General features: G+C 40.0%; 1 protein-coding gene across 1 annotated transcript; it reads left to right on the top strand.

Annotated features, from left to right (window-relative positions):
• The first annotated feature begins 3,039 nt into the window (after positions 1–3,039).
• Positions 3,040–19,349, top strand: ZKSCAN7 (zinc finger with KRAB and SCAN domains 7). Its single transcript, XM_077129595.1, has 6 exons — positions 3,040–3,377; positions 4,889–5,430; positions 9,448–9,616; positions 12,314–12,405; positions 12,733–12,859; positions 15,404–19,349. Exons 2-6 carry the CDS (start codon positions 4,969–4,971, stop codon positions 16,843–16,845), a joined length of 2,292 nt encoding a protein of 763 aa, XP_076985710.1. The 5' UTR covers positions 3,040–3,377; positions 4,889–4,968; the 3' UTR covers positions 16,846–19,349.
• The last annotated feature ends 5,175 nt before the right edge of the window (positions 19,350–24,524 follow it).

Here is a 24,524-nt window from a genome sequence, read left to right as displayed (position 1 = left end):
ATTGATGCAAAAGTTCTAAGAAATGATGAACATGCAACTAAGTGATGATATTGTGAATTACTGATTATATATGTTAAAGTCTTAGTTCTTTAGTTAAATTTTTTTTAATTAATAACTAAATTTTTTTTTAAATGCATTGTTGTGTATCCCTCCTTACCCTGACTCTCAATACCTATTTGCTTTTGAATGGCAGGGGCTTAAGGATAGGATTCCCACCTAGCCCACTTAGACATTGCTGCCCCAAGGTTTTAAAATAGTCCTATATATTTAAGAATGCCTTAGCAGCAGACCTTACTGATCTCCAGCTGCCTCAGAGCAGTCTTGTCTTTATCTTCTTGTGGGAGTGCCCGCATGCTCTTTCTCTGCATGTGTACTTAAATTTTCTACCTGCTTGCTCAGTCTATGCTGTGCCCTTGAATTCTTTCTCATGGCACAGCCAAGAACATAGCAACTCAAATACAGCAACAGTATGACCAGGAGGAAAGCAAATGTATCCTTTCTACAATGACATAAAAATCAAACAGGACTCTGATGATGTTCTTCACACCTAAGATTTTGAGCTAAACAGCCTTTTCTACCACTGGCAACTTTTCAGGGCTCTGGAACATGAGTGTCATCCTTATTTATAACTGACAATAACACTATCTATCTAGACGAATTCTCAGGCCTCACTTGGACATAAGTCCCTAACAGTATGTCCTTCATTTATAACCATCCCCACAGCCTATTATATCAACTATACTATAATGTCCATTGTTCATATTCCATTAGACCCCATATTTTTACAGACTTTCCCTGTAAAAATGCAAACTCCTCCATATCTGGAGGTCGAGAGAGGTATGAACAAAACCACTGGTTAATGGGTAGTACTTTAACCCTTAGTCGGGCCAGCCTGGGTTATTTCCATCTATCTGGAAAGAATGCATATATAACCTTACCATTAGCCTGGAGTGGGCTTGCACTGTAACAGCTTTACTGGCTAACCTAGAGAAAAGGGACCAATTAGAATTTTTTAAATGTAGCCAACCTGGGATCTTTTGTTTATCAAGTCAAAAACCATTATAGACCTAAGCAGGACACTATAGAATATAACCCATTAATTTAAATGCCTGGTATAAGCTGCAATTTCTGAGAAGTATATTTTAGTTTCATGGAATTCAACCTCTTGAAAAAGCCATCGAAAACACGTCAAGAATTAATGAGGGCATCTTTTAAAACACCACGAAGGAATTATAGAACTTACAACTCCCAATAAATAGCCTAGCAAATTTTGTCCTTCAAAACTGTAAGGTACTTGACATCTTCACAGCTCTGCAAGGAGGGACATGGGTCTCTCAGGGAGCAATGCTGCTTTCTTCTATAAAACAATTTTGTTCAATTACGAACAAAATATTTAGGGCATCAGAGTAAAGATTCATATACTTCAAGAACTAGGTACTCTCAGTGTTTGGAATTTATTTAGCTGCATGAATCCAGGATCTTGGGGAAACTGAATTAGGGGCATATTTCAAACACTGTCAATCCTTTCATTCCTTATAATTATCACAGTATCTTTAACTTATTTTATTTCCAGAGTAAGGGCTACATTTCAACAATCTCTCACTTCCAAAATTATCTTGGTAAATAAGGCTTTCGATCTTGAGTCCAGCACTTATGATACCTTACAGGACAAAACTCCAGATAACCACCTTCACTTACCCCCAAATACTATCGACCCAGAAAAATATTCCTCTTGTTTCTCTCAGAAATCTTACCACTGACCTTGATGGAATCCATTTTCCCAGTGTTGCCTCACTGGTTATAATTCTGCTAACATATTCCCTCCTCCATGGGACATGACACTGACCTTTCCAACTATGCAGACACCTAGGACATACTCCTAGCACTGGGGGATAAGCACAAAATCCATCCTCATCAACAATGCTTTCTATGAAAGACGTTGATAAAAGGGGGAAATGTTAAAGGAGCTTGTTCTAGTTTGCTAGCTTACTCTCCTGGCTTCTGGTTTCATGAAGCTCCCCGGGAGGCGTTTTCCTTCTTCATCTCCAATGGACTCTCCACTTCGTGGTGCTGCAGCATTCTCTGCTCTCTCTGAATCTCACTCTCCAAAATGTTTCCTCTTTTATAGGACTCCAATAAACCAATCAAGACCCACTCAAATGGGTGGAGACATGTCATCCCCTAATCCAGTTAAACAACCATTCTTGACTAAATCACATCAACCAGGGAGATGATCTCATAACAGTTTCAAATATACAGTATTGAATAGGGATTATTCTACCTTTATGAAATGGGATTTATATTAAAACATGGCTTTTCTTAGGGGGCATATATCCTTTCAAACAGCACAGAGCTCTAAATCGACCTTCGGGCCCTGGGTCAGAAAATGGCTCCAGGCAAAGAAGGCACACAAAGTGAACACCTCAGGCTGATGCTGATTCCTGGAATGAGCATCTTAGAAAACAAGACTTGCAGAAATAGGATAAGAAAAAGTGGCCTAAGCTCTAATCAATTAGTTTTGACAAGTTTCCTTATGCCTCCACGTTCAGATAAACCGCTAAATCACTTGCTTGACAAACGCCATTTCCTTATTATTTTTTTTTAATTTAACTATAAATTCCCAAAGCTTCCGAAATGCTTTGGAATACCTGCTTTTACTTGGTGTTGCCCTTTCACTTGGTGTTGCATGAATTGTTCTACTGTTACTAAAGCTCTCTTCTTTCTATTTGCAGAAGCAGTTCTGTTGGCACAGTCCTGTGCTACGCTCCACGTTTTTCAGGTGAAAAAATAAACACAGAGATTAGCATCTCTCCCAAGGTCACCCGGGAGGTAAGCGACAGAACTGGGTTGCCTGAACTTTAAATGGCCTGAAGGCGGGTGCGTGCCGCTTCAAGCCGCGGCCCACAGCCCTTCCTCAACTACTCTAACTTCCGGGCTCTGTCACGCCCAAAGCCAGCCTGCTCTCCCAGGGGGCGCGCGCCCACCTTTGCGACAGAGACTTCCGGAATCCTGGAGGGGCCGGAAGTGGGGGCTATATTCGCTTCCGGTTCGGCCATTCTTTTCACTTCTGCGGGCCGCGGCTGTATCTGAGTTCCGCGCTTAGGGGGTCGCTACTGTGGGTGCCTTGGTGAGCGGGAGGGGTCGGGAAGGAGGCGCGGCTGAGACCAGTATCGCCAGGCATGAGCCCCTGTGGCCTGGAGCCCACGTCGCCGAGGCCCTCCTGGACTACGTTTCGCCCCTGCGCCCGGCGGCGGCGTCCCTGATGTTCAGAAGCCGCCCAATGTAGAGTCGCTTCTTTGTCCCATTTTTCTGACCAGCCATACCTGGCACGAGCCGGGCACCCTCAGGTGCAGCGATGAAAGGGCAGACGTGGCCAGGTGAGCGGCCCCGCAAAAGCCTGGTTTAGCGCGAAATGTAGATGATATTTTTCTCCCAGCCTTGCGCTGGAGACAATACGAAGCTTCCGAACTGGGTCAGATAAAGTCTCTGAAGTGCGAAGTGTGACTTGGAAACGAAAGACCCAGATGAGCTGAGCTGCTGAGCATTCAGTAGAGAAAAGGAAGTAGGGAAATGGCATGAACATCCTAGATGTGTGGAAACTCACAATTAGTTTTTGGTCCATCTTTGTTTTCTTAAAGGAATTGAGGCCCAGAGAGAAGTAGTTTACCCAAGAGACCAGGATGCATGATGGGTTGGAAGCATAGCTCTGCAATTGGTTAGAATAATAAACATGAGCTAGAAACCAAATCAAAAAAATATTTACTCTCGGATTCATGTGACCGACTTTATGAATTGAATACAGAGAAAGCCTCAGAAATCCTTGAAAGTATTAACTAAATGAACAACATTCATTCATTCACTACATATAATATGCACTGTGGGTACAAAAATGAACAGAAGCCAGCTCTGCCCTTTTGGTCTTTCCAGAAAGTCAGGTAAACAACTTTGTAAACCACAAACAATTACAGTAAGGAAAGTACTCCAGCAGAGGTTTCAATGAAAAGGGCGCTTATGCCTGGAGAAATGAGGAAGGCTTTCTAGTGGAGCTGAGTTGAAATGAAAAAGGTTTGACATTTAGATTCTGGTTTGTTTTTTGTTTTTTTTTTCGTTTGGGAGCCATCCAGCAATTTGGAGTGTATGAGTAGTGAGTTGTGATTAACCAGTTAGAATCCAGTGTTATAGTGAAAGGTACAGAGAGGAAGCTTACCATCTTTCTGCGTGTGACAATCAGGAAGGCATTTAAAAGGAAATGGCATTGGTTCTGGGTCTTGACAGTTAAGTAGGAGCCTGTCAAAAGTTGAAAGAAAGAAGAAAAATCCAAACAGGGAAAGGGTATATGTGGCTTCCAGCTCTGTCTCCAGAACTTTAGTCTCTTAACTATACTATGCATTCTTGTCAGCAGGAGTTTTGCGCGTACACATAGGTTTATTTATAAATTAAAGATAAGTGATATACAAATGTCAATGCACACTATAAAACAAATGCTAAATAGGAATTTAAAAGGTGGCAAGGAAAAAATTCAAACATATTTTCTTTACCATTTGGATCATCTTGTACATCCCATATTGGAGATCACTGCTGTCTTTTTTTTTGCCTGGGTATTTGGGCAGAATAGTAGGGCCTGTGACTGAAACAGTTATCTTAGGCCAGTCTGTGAAGGAGTGTGAATGTGAGGCATAAACATTTAGGTTTTATCCTGTAGGTAATGGAAGCCCTGAATGTTTAGAAAAGGAAGCAACAGGGAGAGATGTTTGGAGAATGCCCTGGTGGCGCTCCTCTTTTTTTTTTTTCTTTTTTCTGAAGCTTTGCTTTTTAACTCTGGATGATCTGTCATTATCCTGGGGCTGAACACAGAGGGGACTCTGATTTCTTTCTTGATGTTTCTTAGGTGATGCCTCTGCCACCTCCTTCTCCCCAAACCGAATAAACAGCTTCTGAGACTGAATTACAGACCAGCATTTTAATTGGATGAACTGCAGCTGGGACAAGCTTCTCATTAGGGTTGCAATGGCCACTGAAGATCGGGGAACTTTAGGCCTCACCCCCAGGGGCCCTGTTTTCCGGAAGCAGGAGGGGCGTCTGACTATGAAACAGGAGCCCGGGAGCCAGACCTGGGGACAGGGCTGCAGTCTCCAGAAGAGCCACCTTCCTGTTTGTGAAATCTTCCGGCTGCACTTCAGGCAGTTATGTTACCATGAGATGTCTGGGCCTCAGGAGACTCTGAGCCGGCTTCGGGAGCTCTGTCACTGGTGGCTGATGCCCGAGGTCCACACCAAAGAGCAGATCCTGGAGCTCCTGGTGCTGGAGCAGTTCCTGAGTATCCTGCCTGGGGAGCTCCGGGCTTGGGTACAGCTGCATCACCCTGAGAGTGGTGAGGAAGCAGTGGCTGTGGTGGAAGATTTCCAGAGACATCTTAGTGGATCAGGAGAGGTGAGCAATAGAGTCTAGAATGGCATCTGTGACCATTTCCAGTGCTTGCGTTAAACTGGGTTTTAGACAGTCTCCATTCCCCAGGCTCCAGGTCAATTTACCCATACAATTCCTATGCCAGGTGCATGGGTAGAGGGGAAATAGTTCTGTGCTCCAATCCATAAGCAAAAAATGCAAACCCCAGCCAAGCTATGTGAATAACTTTATAAAATACTGTGCCATGCACATAGCACTCCAGGCAGACAAGGGGTCTGTATACTGATTAAAATGGGAAATGAAGGGATGGGTGGACCTTTGGGTATGCTATAAAATGGGCCCTCATTTTAGAAGTTTCCGTTTCTTACTTCCTTAGATTTCTCAGAATCAGTTAGTTCTCTTCCTGTCTCTTAGGTTCCTTAGAGGTGATGCTTCTGGGTCTCACAGTCATTTGTTCCTTTTGTTAACTCTCCAGGCCCAAATGGGGACTTTTGCCTCTTTAATTCTAATTTTAGTTTTCCCTGTTCCCTGGGGTTTTTTAAGTTTAAAGCTAAGGTAAAAGCTTAGAGGGAAAAAATGGAGGTAGATGAAATGGGAAGCCTGGTTTCTAGGATCACAGCACTGACTAGCTCTATGACCATGTATATTAGTCAGGGTCCAACCAGAGAAGCAGAACCAGTAGGAAATATTTATTTATATATGTCTAGGAATTGGCTTACATGGTTGTGGGGGGCTGGCTGGGAAAAACTGAAATTTGTAGGGGAGGTCAGCAGGTTAGGCAAACTGGAAATTTGAGTATGGGCTGAAGCTGCTCTCCAAAAGTGAATTTCTTTATGGAATCTTCAGCTCTGCTTTTAAGGCCTTCAACTGATTGATTGAATCAGACACACCCAGATTATCTAAGATAATCTCGGTTACTTCAAGTCAGTTGATTATGGATTTTAATCCACAAAAATACCTTCAAAGCAACACCTAGATTAATGTTTGATTAGTGCCAATCTGACATATCAAAAATCATCATACCAGGCCACGGTGGCTCAGCAGGCAAGAATGCTTGCCTGCCATGCCAGAGGACCCAGGTTCGATTCCCGGTACCTGCCCATGTAAAAAAAACCAAAAAAAGAAACAAACCATCATACCATGGATAAATTGCTTCCTTGTAACGAGTATCAAATTGTTTCCCTTTTACCTGAACTAGGTGTACTCAGGTTCCCTTTGTTTTTACCCATTTGTGATTTATCAGGGAAAACTAGTGTGTGAAATTCCTCAAGTACCAAGCATATCATCTTATTCAGCACTTTAAATAATATATTTGTGTCTAGGGAATCAGTTCCAATTGATTGGGATCCTGGGGCTAGACCTTTTTTCCAATTACCTGCCCATTTGGCATTATCAAATCCATTATCAACCATCATTTTCTTTGTGTGAACAAGTGAACAAACATGAATAAATCAACTAATGCAAGGGTCTAGAGAGAAGCTGGGCTCAACTAGCTTCTTTGCCATTTGCCAATGGGCAAAAGTATTTATAGTGCCATTTAATGAGGAGTGTGAAAGGTTAATTTCCCTATTTCCTACCTTGTTTTGCATAAGCAGAAGAAAATACTCCCTCTTTCATCCAGGGAGGCTCAGAAAGGTGACTGAATCACAAACTCAAATGACTAATAGTCAGCGAGCAAGGTAGCTTAGCACTCGGGTCACTAGCCTAGGAATGGAGTCTTTGAACTCAATTTCTATCTCTGCCCCTACTGCCAGAGTATAAGTTTCCCAGCATTAGGACGTGAAGACATGTCTCTACCGACAAGGGCTCAGAAAATGTTTATAGAATGGCTAAATGAATCAACAAGCTTTTCCATGGCACTTATCCAGGAGGAGATCAGGGAGGAATAGGGCATGTCAGATTCGTCTGTTCAGCAGGAATGTGCCACTTTATTGCTGCAGATGGAGCATGTGTATGTGTGCACAGCGGGGCTGGGAGAGGATTTTAGAGTAATCTCTACTGAGGACCCCACTCTGTGTGAGATCTTCAGATACAAATTTGCTTAAGAAGAATCATTTAGAAAAAGGGAGCCAAGAACGATTAGAATACCCTCCAGGCCCTTAGCCACAGAAGAGACCAGATACACTGAAGTTGCAGAATTGTGCAACTTACAGAATGCTTTTATGTATTGTATCTTATTTCAGCTCCTGGCAGACTTACATGGTAGGCAAAGTAGTAATCATTATCTCCATTTGACAAGTGAGGAGAGCACAGAGAAGTTACCTGGCTCATCTAAGATCACACAGCTAGCAAATGTTCTCTTTCCTTTGTCCATCAGGCTTATTCAAAGTGTGGTGGTTGCTGACTACCACCAAGGGTAGGGTCCAGGATTTTGTGGCTACCTAGGTTCTAAGCCACTTGTTGGTCCTTAGCATTTTGCCTTGGAATACTATTTTAAAATGAGAATGGGATTTTCATGCCTGTGAGGAAAGAAAATATGAATCTGGGTCCCAGATAATGAACAGGAACTGTACCAGGATTTACTTATTTTAGAATCAAAGTTGTGTTATCATGATGCAGCTGAATTCTGCCTTCTGCCAATATCCACAAATACTCTGTGGAAGAGCTGTGACTCCCATTTATAGGAACTGCTCGGTGGAGATCCTGGGAACCACAGATCCCACGAAGCCTCTGGGTCCTACCACTCAGACTGGTGAGATAAATACTAAAGGAAGAGGGTCCCTAAATATCTCAGTAGATGTAAACCTAATAGGGCAGATCTCGTGTGACTTATTGAAAGAGAAGTTTTCACCTTACGCTGTGCTGTGTACATGACAGTGAGCGAGCTTCTAAATGTTTATTGAGATACCATTTTAGGTGTTCTGCTCCAAATGTTGGCAGAAATAGTGATGAGATTGTCAGAAGCTGGTTTGGTGACAACAAGCAAAGGTTGGTGATAAAAGGTCTATGTCTTGAGGTATTCTTTAGGGCTCTAAAGATAGGTATTGTATGATTTTAAATTTTTCAGATAAATTATTGAGGGAAGGTATAGTACATACTGAAAACTGGGTTTGCAGATAACACTAAAAACTTACCAGAATACCAAAAGAAAGTCAGTCAGCACATATTAATTGAACACCAGGCATTGGTTAGGCTAGGCAGTTTATTGATAGTGATCAAGACAAAGTTGTTACCTTCAAAAGCTTATTTTCCAGTCCAGAGATGGACAATAAACATAAGTAAAATAATTTAAAAATTAACATTTGCTAAACAGAAATATGATCGGGTAATTTTTTTTATTAATTAAAAAAAATTTAACAACAAACGAACTAAAACATAAACATATGATAATCGGGTAATTTGAGAAAAATCGACTTGCCTTGCTTTGCCAGCATGGTCAGAAAAGGCTTTTCTGAAGAGGAGACTCTTGTTGAGAGAAATTGGAAAAGCTCTCTTGAGGTTTGTCAGCCACTATGCTGGGGTATTGCTTTAGCCATGAGCTTCAGTAGCATTATTTGCATATACGGGCATGCACACCTACCATTTTCTTATTTCCTCAGTGTATCTGTATGGTCTCTTCTGTGGGCTAAGGGCCTGGAGAGTATACTAATTGCTTTCGTGGCTCTCTTTTTCTAAATGGTTTTTTATAAGCAAATTTGTATCTGAAGATCTGACACAGAGTGGAAATGTTTATAAAGTCTGGTCCTTAAGCCCCTACCAAGACAGGCAGCAGAGGGATGGTATCTTATGTTGCCAGGCTTCTATGACAAATACCACATAACAGGTTAGCATAAATAACAGGAATTTGTTGTATCAAGGTTTCATAGGTAGAAGGCATGCTTCTTCCTGTGGTCAGTAGTGTCTGGTTCCCTTGGGTTCCTTGTCTTGCATCCATGCTTTATGTCCCACGGCAGTGTCTTTTTTCTCTTACAGGTTCATGTTGACTTTCTTGCTTCTGGCTTCTCCCCATGGCTTTCTCTCACTCTGGCTGATATGTAGTCATTTAGGTTCAGTACCTTCAGGGATACTCTCTTGAACCGAATTGCATTTCTTTGTCTCTAGGTTTCAGCCACAGCACAGGAACAGGAAACACATTTGGAAGAGACCACAACTCTGGATTCAACAGAGAAGTCACCTCCTACCTCACCCCTCAGTGGAGGCTTAGCCCCTGGAGTCCATCTGGAGCTTTCCCATGACCCAGTGGTGCACCACCTCCCCAATGGGCACTTTGGTACTCACCTTCCCAGATCTGGCCTCAAATCATGCCTCCCTTATCTCTCTGGAGTCTTCTTTCCTTCATCTCCCTACCCCCCGTTCCACTGGATTCTTTCACTGTCCTCTCTCTGTCCTCCTACCCTGGTGGCCTTGTCTGTGCCTTTTGCTTATTTTCCAGACACCCATGCATTTCGTGAGTTTCTGTTGAGCACATGACAGGCATTGTAGATAATATAGGGAGCCAAAGAAATACAGTACACTGTCAAAGAGCTTGTTTTCTAGTTGGCAGGGTCTAATGAATTGGCAACTTCATGAGCTACAGATGCGCGATATCAGTTCAGTGGCTTTTGATCTAGTCACAAATGAGCAATGTTGGCATTGTAAAAGGCAAGTGAGGTCTTTGTGGGCTGGAGCAAGTAGGGGATGCTTCATGGAAGAGGCAGCAGTGGGATTGGACAGTGAAGAGTAGGGAAGGATTTTTAAAGGAAGAGAAAAGTGATGTGTGCCAGGAACAGAATATAAGCAAAGACTCTAAGCCAAAGATTCCCTGAGCTCCCATTAAAGTGGGTTCAGGGAGGGCTATGGATTTAGGAGGCTGGGGCCTGCTTACACAGGGCCTTGGGGGTGAGACTTAGAAGATTTTAGGCAGCAATGAATGATGTGTTGAACAGTATTTCAGGAGGATTCCTCTGGCCTAGGTGAACCCTGTAGATTGAAAGGGAAGAACACTCCTATTGGGGAACCTGGGTAAGAAGCTAGTGCAGCATAATAGATGTAAGCCAATTACTGCATGAACGGGGTGAGTGAAATGGAATGAGTTATTTGTGAGAGACACATTATGAAAGAAGAATCCATGGGACTTGGGTTTAAAGAAGGGAAAGAGGGAATTAGAGGCCAGTATCTGGAATCATTGGCAGAACTTGGTAGGTCATGAAAGGAAGATGATAAGAATATACATTTTAGATACTGAGTTTAAGGTATTATGGGAAGCCCAAGTGAAATGTCTGCTAGGCAATTTGGAAGTACATGATAAAGGTCTGGGAAAGAGATGAGAACTGTGAGGACAGCATTAAAGCACTGAGAGTTAGTAAGATCTCTGACAGAGATAAAAGGGAAGCACTGAGGCCTGAGCTTTGAGGAAGAGAAACCAGGCAATGACGGGCCCAAAATACATGTGAAATCAGGTTTGGCTGGTGCTAGAGAAACTATGGGAATAATATGGGCAGAAATATAGCTTCCTTCAGAGAAGTTGAAGAGAGAGGACTAAGAGGAGCAACTAGTTCTGTTTTGCTAGGGAGAACAGTTTTTTTTTTCCTTTTTAAAAAAAATTTGTTAATAAAAGCAATCAACATACAACATAAACATTCTTAACGTATGAACATTCCATACTTGGTGTGCAGTCACTGGCTCGCGATATCGTCACATAGTTGTATATTCATCACTATGATCATTTCTCAGAACATTTACATCACCCCAGAAAACAAAATAAAAGAAAACCTCATACATACCATACCCCTTACCCCTCCCTCTCGTTGACTACTAGTATTTCCCTCTACCCAATTTATTTTAACATTTGTTCCCCTATTATTTATTTATTTTAACCCATATTTTTTACTCATCTGACCATACCATAGATAAAAGGATCATCATAACAAGGTTTTCTCAATCACACAGTCACTTTGTGAAAGCTGTATCATTATACAATCATCTTAAAGAAACATGGCTACTGGAACACAGCTCTACAATTTCAGGTTCTTCCCTCTAGCCTCTCTAATATACTTTAAACTAAAAAGGGGTTATCTATATCATGCATAAGAATAACTTCCAGGATAACCTCTTGACTCTATTTGAAATCTCTCAGCCACTGACACTTTATTTTGTCTCATTTCTCTCTTCTCCCTTTCAAGGGTTTTCTCAATCCCTTGATGCTGAGTCCCAGCTCATTCTAGGATTTCTTTCCCACATTGCCAGGGTGGGTTATGCCCCTGGGAGTCATGTCCCACATAGGAGGAGGGCAATGAGTTTGCTTGCCGTTTTGGCTGAGAGATAGGCCAATTCTGAGCAACAAAAGAGGTTCTCTGGGGGTGACTCTTAAGCCTAATTTTAAGTAAGCTTAGCCTGTCCTTTGTGGGGATACGTTTCATATGAACAGATCCCGAGATTGAGGGTTCAGTCTATTGATTTTGTTGTCCTCACTGCTTGCAAGAATATCTGGCCTTCTCCAAATAGAGAAATTGAATTTTCCCTCTTTCTCATCATTCCCCCAAGGGGACTTTACAAATACGTTTTTATTCACTGTTCAAATCAGTCTGGGATTTATCGGGGCATCATTATGGACAAACCTACAAAATCTCATGCCCTACTCAAGGTTCTATGTACTATGGTGTTCAATTAAACTGTCCATATAAGTTATATTAGGAGATGCACTAGTCAAAATATAAATTTTATACCAAATAAACATTTTTTGCTCTAGTCTCACACATAAGTTAAAATTTTAAAATATGAATTACCATCTATGGAAAACAACATTTTTCCTCCAAGGAAAAGTTACAGTATATTTAGGATAATGCCTTGCCTTTATGGAAAAGGGCTAAGAGTCAGTGTTTGGGAGCTGCCTGAGTTCTCTTAAATCCACTTACTGGATGTACAGATACACATCTTTTGGAGCCCAGAGCAGGGCTAGTCCCATTCATAGCTTTCTTTCCTTCCTCAGCTCGACTTGCTTCCCCAGTTCCTGCCCTTCCCCAAGTGGGAAGCTCAGGAGACCAGGCAGCAGCAACTGTGCTTCGGATGACCAGTCCCCAGGTGAGTTTGGTTCTTTCGGTCTTTCCTGAATTTCCATTTCTATGGCCCAGGAATGGCTAGAATTTTATCTCCAGGCCTCTACCCCATTATGAGATTCCCCCCATGGTTTCCCTGCCTAATTGCTTCATGTGGGTCTGGGTCCCTTCTCTTAAATTTATGGACCATATCTTACCCTGGACTTGTCTATTTAGATCTATCTTCCCAGCTTCTCTTCTTTCCCTACCCTCTTTACCCACCAGGAGCCTGTACCCTGTGCTCTTTGTACCATTGATGACTTTGCCCTTCATGGTGGGAAGGTTCCTGAGCAATAGAAGCTTGTCATTTCAGGAATCTGCAGGGTATAAGGACCTGACTGTGGACTATACTCAGAAGAAGTGGAAAGGTCCAGCACTCAGTCAGAGAGTCCTACATCGGAGCATGATGTTGGAAAAGTATCACAGGACGAGCTCATTGGGTAATGATTCTGTTCCCAGTAACTTGGAGTCCACATTCTTTACATTGTCTTTACTATGCATTTTTAAGCTTTTTATTATGAAGATTTTCAAACATTAACAGAAGTAGAGAAAATAGTATAATGGATCTCTACCCATCACCAAGCTTTTAACAATTATAACATTATTTTTGCATCATTATTACTGATTAATATTTTCAGTTATAAGTAATAGGGAATTGCTCAAGTTATGGTAATGGCCTATGTGTTATAAGATACAAAGGTAATACGAACTTAGAACAAACTTATCATTTAGTCTAGTCTATGGGAAATAGGGTGTTCTAGTTTGCTAGCTTCTGGAATGCAATATACCAGAAACAAAATGGCTTTTAAAAGGAGGAATTTAATAAGTTGCTAGTTTACAGTTCTAAGGCTGAGAAAATGCCCCAATTAAAACGAGTCTATAGAAATGTCCAATTAAAGGCATCCAGGGAAAGATACCTTGGTTCGAGAAGGCTGATGAAGTTCAGGGTTTCTTTCTCAAGTGAAAAGGCACATAGCAAACACAGTCAGGGCTTCTCTCTCAGCTGGAAGGGCACATGGCGAACATGGTATCATCTGCTAGCTTTCTCTCCTGGCTTCCGGTTTCATGAAGCTCCCCAGGAGGCGTTTTCCTTCTTCATCTCCAGAGCACTGTCTAGTGGATTCTCTGCTTCATGGTACTGCAGCATTCTCTGCTCTCTCCAAATCTCCTTCATTCTCCAAAATGTTCCCTCTTTTATAGGACTCCAGAAACTAATCAAGACCCACCCAATGGGTGGAGACACATTTCCCCAGTCCAGCTTAACAGCCACTTTTGATTAGGTTACATCTCCAGGGAGATGATCTAATTACAGATTCAAACATACAGTATTGAATAGGGATTATTATGAAATGGGATTTAGATTCAAACATGGCTTTTCTAGGGGACATACATCCTTTCAAACCAGCACGTAGGGCCTGTTGTAGAGGCTGAGCCTTGACCCAGGGCAGCCCCAACAGCAAAAGCAGCTGAATCTGTATGTCAGCGTTCCACTATGAACTTAACCCAGCTGCTTCTTCATATCTGTTTTCTTCTAGTTCTCCTGCTGCTGCCCAGTTTCTTTACTGGATGTTGTTTCCCTCACAGGTCCTTCTTAGTTACAGTTTCTGTTCCCTCATAATTTCTGCTTGCTGTGATTCCTAATGGGTTGACTTCTTTTTGTGCATCTTTTCAGCTTCAGCTCCTGCTCTTAATTGCCTTATCTTTTCTCTACTTTCAGTTCGGAACTTCCTAAGAGAAGGATTCCAATTGGCTCAGCCACTAAATCATTATTGGCTTTAGCCCCAGGTCATAGCAAAGACTGCAAAGACTAACGATTAACCTATAGATAAACTACACTTGGACCTGGTGGCTGTCCCTGGTCCAAGCACCTACAGTTCATAATGGGATGAGCAGGGTCACTTGGCACTAAGCTTCCGTTTCGGCAAAGACTGGAGCAGGACAGCTTCCTGGAAGGGGCTGCTTGAAAGGCATGTTCTGTATTGACAAGTCTAATACAAGAGTAGTCAGCTCTGGAGAAGGTAGGCTTAGGAGTCAGAGAAGCAGACACCTTTAGCTTCTTATGAACTAAAATGGCATGATGGTTTATGGCCCTGTTTAAGACATGATTGAGAGGAACTAACATCTTCATGTTTAGCTATGACCATGTTTACTCTGCTTTTTCCCAGCTTTTCTATTTAGTCTCCGGAATTCAAAAGCAAATATTTAAGTATTCAGTTTCCTTATCATTACAGAAACTTAAGATCCCAAAGGCATATTTTTATTTATATTTCAAGTCATTGATGTCTTAATTTTTCTATGAGTCCGGTACTTGCTCCTATGCATCCAGTTTTCCAGGAACCAGCGGAGTTCCCACTTTTAGAGCTCTGCTCTCCCCTTCAACATTATTCTCCTCCATTTGGAATATCTTGTTTTCTGAACCATAGCTTCTCCAAATGTTGTCACTGTCCTGTCATACCAGAATAACTGTTTTTTTTTCCTAATCATACCCTTGTAATTTTCCCCTCAGCTCACTCCCATCTTTGCCTTCATTTTTTTCTCATATTTAAGTTGAGGGGTTTGTCATCCTTCTCTCTCCCTAACATCTTTTCTGAGAACCACGGACCTATACAATGTCATAGTTGGAAAAGACCTCAGAGTTTGTTGTTTTTAGGAGACATAATGTTTAAGTGACTTCTGTAAGATCACATCATGCTTTATCATCTGGTCTCTTGCCTTGCCCTTTCAATGTGGCTGTGGTGGCTCAACATCTGTCCCCGATATCTTTTCTCCAACCCTCTTCCACTGATCATCATCCTTCTCTTTGTTTTGTTGTCTGTGAGGGAAAAAATGAGTTATTTCCCATTTCCTCTCCTATTTACAGTGTGTCACCTCATTCCTTACCCATAATGTGAGGTTTATTTTCAGGTACATAGGTATATTGATGATTCTGTTACCTCAGTAGGATAAGAAATGTGTAAAAGTTGTTTCCTTCTTTCTTCTGGCAGAAAAGAAAGAGAACAGGACAGAAAGTCCAGAGTTGACCCCAAAGCAGAAAATTCCTAAAGGATCTGAGAAATCTGATTGGGCATCAGGAGGACTCTATGGGATGGTTCCTGAGGGACTGGAGACTGGAGATGCCCATGAAGATACTTTTGAGAAGCCAGAAGAGCAACCATCAGATGAGGGGAACAGACTGGAAAGTAATTTCTTGGAAATATCAGGTGAGGATAAAAAACCTATAAGAGACAAATGTGAGGACGATAAGGAACATTCTAATCTGTCCTGCAGTTCTGCTGAACATCAGGGAGTCCTGAAGGGACAGAAATTCTATCAATGTGTTGAATGTGGCAGAGCTTTCAATCGAAGCTCACATCTCGTTGGCCATCAGCGAATCCATTCTGGCGAGAAGCCTTATGAATGTAATGAGTGTGGTAAGACATTCAGGCAGACCTCTCAGCTTGTTGTTCATCTCAGAATCCACACAGGAGAGAAGCCCTATGAATGCAGTGAATGTGGAAAGACCTATCGGCACAGTTCTCATCTCATTCAACACCAGAGGCTTCATAATGGAGAGAAACCTTATAAATGTAATGAATGTACAAAAGCTTTCACTCAGAGTTCCCAGCTCATTGACCACCAAAGAACCCATACTGGGGAGAAACCTTTTGAATGCAGTGAATGTGGGGAGGCCTTTATTCGGAGTAAAAGTCTTGTTCGACATCAGGTACTTCACACTGGTGAGAAACCTTTCAAGTGTAATGAGTGCGGAAAAGCTTTCTGTTCCAATAGAAATCTTATTGACCATCAGAGAATTCACACAGGGGAGAAGCCTTATGAATGTAACAAATGTGGTAAGGCCTTTAGTCGAAGCAAATGTCTTATTCGACATCAGAGCCTCCACAGTGGGGAAAAGCCATACAAGTGTAGTGAGTGTGGGAAAGCCTTCAATCAGAACTCCCAACTAGTTGACCATGGGCGAATTCATACTGGAGAAAAACCTTTTGAATGTAGTGAGTGTGGTAAGGCATTCAGTCTGAGTAAATGTCTCATTCGGCATCAGAGACTTCACACAGGTGAAAAGCCCTATAAATGTAATGAGTGTGGTAAGTCCTTTAACCAAAACTCACACCTCATTATACATCAGAGAATTCACACTGGTGAGAAACCCTATGAATGTAATGAGTGCGGGAAGGTCTTCAGTTATAGCTCCAGCCTTATGGTGCATCAGAGAACCCATACTGGGGAGAAACCCTACAAATGCAATGATTGTGGGAAAGCCTTTGGTGACAGCTCTCAGCTTATTGTGCACCAGAGAGTTCACACTGGAGAGAAACCCTATGAATGTAGCGAGTGTGGGAAAGCCTTCAGTCAGCGTTCCACTTTTAATCACCACCAGCGAACTCACGCTGGAGAGAAGCACTCAGGTCTGGCTGGGTCAGTTTCCTAAAGTGTGATTCTGTAAGGCAGAGAGCAAGGGACTTTGATATGAACCTCCTCTTGGAACAACTAATCACAGTGGACCATTCCATTCCCTAAATGTTTTCCATTGGGTCACTAAGGTGGGAGAGTGGGAATAACTTAATGTGATCCTTCTCTACTATTAGGAAAGTAAGGATCACACCTTTCATTTATATGTAAGTTTCTTCTTTACAAAAAAAAAAAAAAAAAAAACCTTTAAAAATCTGCTTAATTTCATAATTATGCATCCCGTAATCAGATTGTGCTTCTCAAGGACAGATACCATAGCTTCTTTATTCTATTGCAGCTTCTCCATTTTGCCGTTTACATAAAATCATTCTCCAAGATTGACTCTTTCCTGTGTCTTAGCTATGGCTCTTTCTGTCTACTTTTTAAACTTCTAATCTAAACACTCATCACTTGTTTCCTGACCTAGAAAACCTTTTCTTTGTGTTTGCTAATCTGTATTCCTCACAGCCTAAGATCCAGCTCATCACTGATTTTCTTCTTATTCTAGTTAAACTATTGATTTGATCTCAGTGCTTTGAATTAACTGGTGCTGCAATGTGCAACTATTGTTAAATTGCCTTGTAAATTATTACCAACTTGACATATGTGTGTATGCTTTTATACCTCCTTGAGGTCAGGTATGGTATTTGTTTTAGTGTATAGATAACAGTTTATGCATAGTATTTGTTAAATAAATAAATTTTTTTACTCAACTCTCAATTGAACCATTGTTAAAGTAGGCATGATATCCCCCGCCCACCCTGAAATGCCTGAAGATAGAAGTATCATTTCATGATAGGATAGCAAATACAAAGATCTCATTGATGTCTTCTACATGTACTCCTAGAAGTCTCACTGTTGTTGCTCGAGCTTCAAAGAGCTAATGGATTTGTGCATGAGTGAGTGTACACATATATCTAAATATTAGAATGGACACTCATCCCACTCATGTGTATTTTGCTCTGCACAGACTCCAGTTCTAAGCTTGCCAACTGTACCCTGCTTCCTAAATCATAGGTTAAGATCAGAGTCAAAGTTTATACAAAGAAGACTTGACTTTTGTGGCCCATGATAAAGATGATTGAAAATCCCAGCTAAAAGTATTCTTGGATGATTGGAATTCACAGTGATGAGGTTTGTAGATGATAATAGAGTCAAACTAATCTGTTTTGCTTATCAACTAGTCCTGTCTATCTACAGCTGCCATCTTAATATCAAGGTGAGAGTTGTACCCTTAATTATCATGATTACCTCCAGGCCATTTTTCATTACCCAAACAAATAAGGAACAGGAAATCTTTCCAGAGGATTTCTTCTCTTTCTGTAGTCATATATTGGACATGAGGTTGAACAGCTCTTCCCTTCCACCCTTGCAGAGGGCTCCAGTCTTGGGAGACATTTACCTCTGATGTCCAGTCCCTTTCTTCCCATCCCTTAAACTTACTCTTAACAGGACAATAGTATGACAGAGGTGGAGGGAAGAAGCTAGAGGGGCAATGTTAAGTATGTAACGTCAAGGGGAGAGATTTTGTGAACTGCAGTTAACGTCTCAGAAACAGTGGAGAAGAAATGGAAGAGAGTTGAAGCATGGGAAAGTAAGATGTGATTTTCAGGAAGATATCCTAGATAAGATTAGAAAGAATGTTTATTGGTGGCCTAAAAAAATTATTGAACCAAGGTCACAACTGGAAATTTGCCCTATATGAATGCATATTTTTAAATAAAATTCTGTTTTCAGCTATGGTTTTTAATGTTTCCACTTTGCTTTAGAAGATGTGCAGATAGGTTTCTTTTTTTTTCAATTTATTTTTTTAATTGTTTTACTTCGGGGGTTCTCAGCTCCCTAGAAGAGCTCAACCCAATGTGGGCACATGTATCCAGTCCTCCACTTTGAGTTGGATATTACTAGTAGTGTATTCAGTAGAAACCCCCTGCCTGTTGGATGCTACAACTTTACTTATGGTTCTTGTCTGCTCATCTTCTACTATACTAAGACTTCTGGAGTGTGGGAGCCAGCGCTATTTGTGACTATAGTGCCCACCACCATCAGTTTGTGGTGTAGGTGCTCAGTGAAATTGAATGCCCTGATTTTCAGGAAAAGCACTTCATCTTTTGCATGGGGGTAAAAAGGTTGCATTTGAAAGCCACTTCAGTTTCTATTGGTTATTTTAGTTTTAATAATTTTTTTACTTTGATTTTTTTTAGTTTTGTTTCCTAGCTTTTCTAGTCATACAAAACTGATGATTTGTTTTTCTCTTAATTTTCAATCTGTATGTCACTTATGCATTAGCAAGGACTTCAAAAAATGTTGAACTAGTGGATGACAGGCATTCCATGTCTTGTTCTAAGTTTAAGAAGAAATGTTTTTAGTGCTTTGCAGTTCATATGTTGTTACCCTTGTTGGGTTCTGATAAATATTCTATCATGTTTAGGAAGTTCATTTATATTCCTATTTTTAGAAAGGGCAGTCTGGTGTGCTGATAAAGAGCACATATTTTGTAGCCAGCACTCTGGATTCAAATCTTGGCTCCACCACTCTCTTAGATTTGTGACCCTGGGTGAGTCACTTAGCTTCCTGTGTCTCAGTTCTTCCATCTATAAAATGGAGCTACTTCATAGGGTTATTGTGGAGGATTAAGTTAGTTAATATGTTTAAGTCGCTTAAAACAGTGCCTGGCACATTGTGCATACTATAGCAATTATCGTTGTATTTGTGCATACTATAGCAATTATCGTTGTATTAGAATTTTTTAGTAGGAATGGTTGCTAAATTCTACCAAGGTTATTTATTTATTTTTTTTTAATATTCTTTTTTTTTTTATTAATTAAAAAAAGAATTAACAAAACAATTAGAAATCATTCCAATCTACATGTACAATCAGTAATTCTTAATAACATCACATAGTTGCATATTCATCATTTCTTAGTACATTTGCATCGATTTAGAAAAAGAAATAAAAAGACAACAGAATAAGAATTAAAACAATAATAGAAAGAAAAAAAAACAAAAAAAACAAAAACAAAAAACCTATACCTCACATGCAGCTTCATTCAGTGTTTTAACATAATTGCATTACAATTGGGTAGTATTGTGCTGTCCATTTCTGAGTTTTTATATCCAGTCCCGTTGTACAGTCTGTATCCCTTCATCTCCAATTATCCCTTCTCTCTTTTTTTTTTTTTTAATTAACGGAAAAAAAGAAATTAACCCAACATTTAGAGATCATACCATTCTACACATGCAATCATTAATTCTTAACATCATCACATAGATGCATGATCATCATTTCTTAGTACATTTGCATTGGTTTAGAAGAACTAGCAACATAACCGAAAAAGATATAGAATGTTAATATAGAGAAAAAAATAAAAGTAATAATAGTAAAATCAAAACAAAACAAAACAAAACAAAACAAAAACCTATAGCTCAGATGCAGCTTCATTCAGTGTTTTAACATGATTACTTTACAATTAGGTATTATTGTGCTGTCCATTTTTGAGTTTTTGTATCTAGTCCTGTTGCACAGTCTGTATCCCTTCAGCTTCAATTACCCATTGTCTTACCCTGTTTCTAACTCCTGCTGAACTCTGTTACCAATGACATATTTCAAGTTTATTCTCGAATGTCCGTTCACATCAGTGGGACCATACAGTATTTGTCCTTTAGTTTTTGGCTGGATTCACTCAGCATAATATTCTCTAGGTCCATCCATGTTATTACATGGTTCATAAGTTTATCTTGTCTTAAAGCTGCATAATATTCCATCGTATGTATATACCACAGTTTGTTTAGCCACTCTTCTGTTGATGGAGATTTTGGCTGTTTCCATCTCTTTGCAATTGTAAATAATGCTGCTATAAACATTGGTGTGCAAATGTCCGTTTGTGTCTTTGCCCTTAAGTCCTTTGAGTAGATACCTAGCAATGGTATCCAAGGTTATTTTTAATATTGATATTCTTTTGTTTTGTATCCTTTATTCATTTTTTTTTCCTGTGTGCATCCTTTATTCTTTATTGTCAGTTCGTTTTGTTGGAGCAATTGAAATTTCCATGCATTCTTAGAATAAAATCAGTGTTTGTGCTGAAGTTTTTTTTTTTTTTTTTTTTAAGTACAGAACTAGATTCAATTTGCTAAGGTTTTTGCTGGCTCTACAAAATGAACGTAGAAGGTTTTTCTTTCTTTTTATTACTGAAGAAGAGTTTGCATAATAGAAGAATTATTCCTTATTTAGGTTAGCTACAAATATAGTGGCCTGACCCTTTTTCTGGAGGGGATGGAGGACAATATCTTTAGCAGCCTTTCCGTTTCTTTAGTGGTTGCACTTCTCATGTTTTCTACCTCTACTTGTGTCTATCTTGATAATGTATATCTGGAAATCATTTTTATTAGGCTATCAAACATGTAAGCATCAAGTTAAATCTAGTATTCTATAAAATTCTTTTACTTTCTTCTGCGTACTCTCTTTTTTAATACATGATTTACATTTTGGTTTCCTTTCAATTTTTTTTTCTGGTAGGATTGCCAAGGTTACGTTATTTTGTTTCTCTTTTGAACTCCATTTTTTCTTAACTATACTTTTTCATATGTTCTTCAGCTGCCTCAAATCCCAGTGGTTTTTGTTTCATTTTTTTTTCATTGTTAAATAATGAAGGATTTCCATTTCTGATATTTGTCCCAAAATGGGGAAAGTAGATTTTCCTGGGATCATATATATATACATAGTACTGCATATGTAGTACTGCAGAGATACAGTAACCAGATATATACTGAGTCGATCTTGATCCAAAGAAAGCTATAGAAGATATTAGGGGAAATTGAAATATGGAGTGGATATATTATCTAAAAGGTCTATTTGATGATGATGTTATTAGTATTTTGGTTATGTAGAAGAATGTGCATGTTGCAGTATTTAGAGTTGACAGGTTATGATGCCTACAGTGTATTTTCAAATGGCTCAGAAAGAAAATGTAGATGTGTGTGAGGAAAGAGAGAAAGCTGATATGGTAATCTATTAGCAGCTGTTGAATCTAGCTGGAGAATATATGAATGAAGATTTCAAAATATAGTTTAGGGGGTGCATGGGTGTTTCAGTGGTAGAACGTCACCTTCCGTGCGGGAGACCCGGGTTTAATTCCTGGACCATGCAGCCGCCCGCCCCCCCCCCCCAAATATATATATACACATATAGTTTAAAAAAGATAAAAAGGAATTATAGGTAGTACATTATAATTCAACACCCTTTGGAAGAAGTGCAATACAGTACAGAAAAGAGCATGGTAATGGTAATCAGAAGACCCAGATCCAGGTCTCAGGGTGTCCACTACTAGCTGTGCAACCAGAAACAAATTTCAAATTTCATATCTCCAGGCTTTAGTTTCCTTGTCTAGAGGATAAGGACTAATATATGTCATAAAATTATTCTGAGGCTTAAATTAGTTCATGTGAATGAACGCCCTTTATAACTTAAGAAGTAATATCTATTATAGTAATGTCCCATTCACTTTTTAAAACTTATTTTATTGTATAGTATAACATAATACAAAGCAAAGAAATTAAAAAGCAATAGTTTTCAAAGCACTTTTCAAAAAGTGGTTACAGGATAGATCCCAGAGTTTGTCATGGGCTACCATACGATCCTCTCGTATTTTTCCTTCTAGCTACTCCAGAATATAGGAGGTTAGAGGGCTTAAATACTTTTTTATCATCACAATCGACTCTTTTTTTCCGTCTTTTCTGTGAACAATAGCATATATACCAAAAAAGCTATAAATTTCCAAGCACAGCACCGCAATTAGTTGATATTTCAGTCTTTGACATGGGTTACAATTTCACAATTTTAGGTTTTTACTTCTAGTTTCTCTAAAATACTGGAGACTAAAAAGATATCAATTTAATGATTGAGCATTCATATTCAGTTGTTAAGTCCTGTCTTCTATGTATGATTCCACCATCACCTTTGATCTTTCCATATCTCTCATTGGGGTTGTTTGGGCTATGGCAGTTCTAAATTTTTGCTATTAGAAGGGTCTGTCACTAATATGAGGTAGGAAGATGGAACTATCTGATGTTCTGGAGAGGTTGGATAGGTTTCAGGATTTATCTGGACCAGGGGCCCATCTGCAGGTTGTGGGTTTCTGGAAAGTTACTCTAGTGTCTGGAACCCTTGTGGAATCTTACATATTGCCTTAGGTGTTCTTTAGGATCGGCTGGAATGGTCCTGGTTGGGGGTTGGCAGGTCTGTATGAAGGTCTACGTGAAGCTTGCATAAGGGCAACCTCCAGAGTAGCCTCTCAACTCTATTTGAACTCTCTTTGCCACTGATACTTTATTAGTTACACTTCCTTTCCCCCTTTTGGTCAGGATGTAATTGTTGATCCCACAGTGCCAGGTCTGGATTCATCCCTGGGAGTCCCTCCCCATGTCACCAGGAGACTTTCACCCCTGGATGTCATGTCCCCTGTAGTGGGTAGGGCAATGATTTCACTTGCTGAGTTGGGCTTAGAGAGACTGAGGCCACATCTGAGCAACAACAGAGGTGTTCCAGAAGTAACTCTTAGGCATGCGTATAGGTAGTCTATGCTTCTCTGCTACCTACATAAGCTTCACAGGAGCAAGCCTCATGATCGAGGGCATGGCCTATTGATTTGGATGTCCCTAAGGTTTGACACAGTATCAGGGGATTCCCTAATGGTAAGTTTTAATAGTTCCATATTCTTTCTCTCCTCCCTCACGGGACTTTGCCAATACTTTTTGATTATCTGCTTAATATACTCTAGGATGTTTCCAGGCACTACAATAATCCATGCAGGATTGAAGGACCTCTTTCCTATTCTGTGCTTCCTGTGTTTCACTTGTTCAAATGAGCTATACAGATAAGTTGAATTAAATTATGCACTACAGAAAATTTCAGTTCCAAATCAAATAAACCTTTCTTCCATACAAAGAGTATGTGTGGTTCTAAAATATAGACATTGTCTTCCTTACCCCTGTGTTCTGAATTACTTTAACCCCAACCTGTTTGGCTTCATTCTTATCTCTAAATATCAGGTTTTATATATATATAAAACAGCCTCTCAGAATCCAGAAGTAATAATCACCACTCTGGACTTAATGTGTCTGTTCTAAAAGCTTACAATCTAGGCCTCTGTTTTCTTATAAGCATTTTTAAAAGTGACCATACCATTATTTTTTCCCATTCACTTTTGTATTTGTGTTTTTTTTTAATCTTTTTTGTTGTTGTTGTTCCATTCACTTTCATACATTTTAAGTGTCTTTGGATCCTTTCTTTTTCCTGAGAAACATATATCCTCAAATAGATTGTGAACTCCCAAAGGGAAGTACTGTATTTCTACCTTTTTTATCAATAAAGTAAAACCCACCAAATGGATATTGATTTCATTTACCCAAATGTGAGTCTGAACTTCTTTGTCTGGCATGAAGACACTAAGTGTCATAATAAAGATAGAAATTGCTGTTTATTTAAACAATTGTGATGTAAAATGCTGATACCCTGGTTTCTAAACGGGGACAGTCTGGACTGAATACAGATTTTCTAGGAAAAGAAATATGCTTGTGGATAAGGGCAACAGTTCAGATGAGGTGAGGGCCTAGAAATTGCATTTTTAACATGCATCTAAGTGATTCTTATGCCCTTTAAAA

The sequence above is a fragment of the Tamandua tetradactyla genome, chromosome 15, assembly GCF_023851605.1.
Source record: "Tamandua tetradactyla isolate mTamTet1 chromosome 15, mTamTet1.pri, whole genome shotgun sequence".
In the NCBI taxonomy this organism is placed as follows: domain Eukaryota; kingdom Metazoa; phylum Chordata; class Mammalia; order Pilosa; family Myrmecophagidae; genus Tamandua; species Tamandua tetradactyla.
This window is presented reverse-complemented; position numbering and strand designations above follow the sequence as displayed.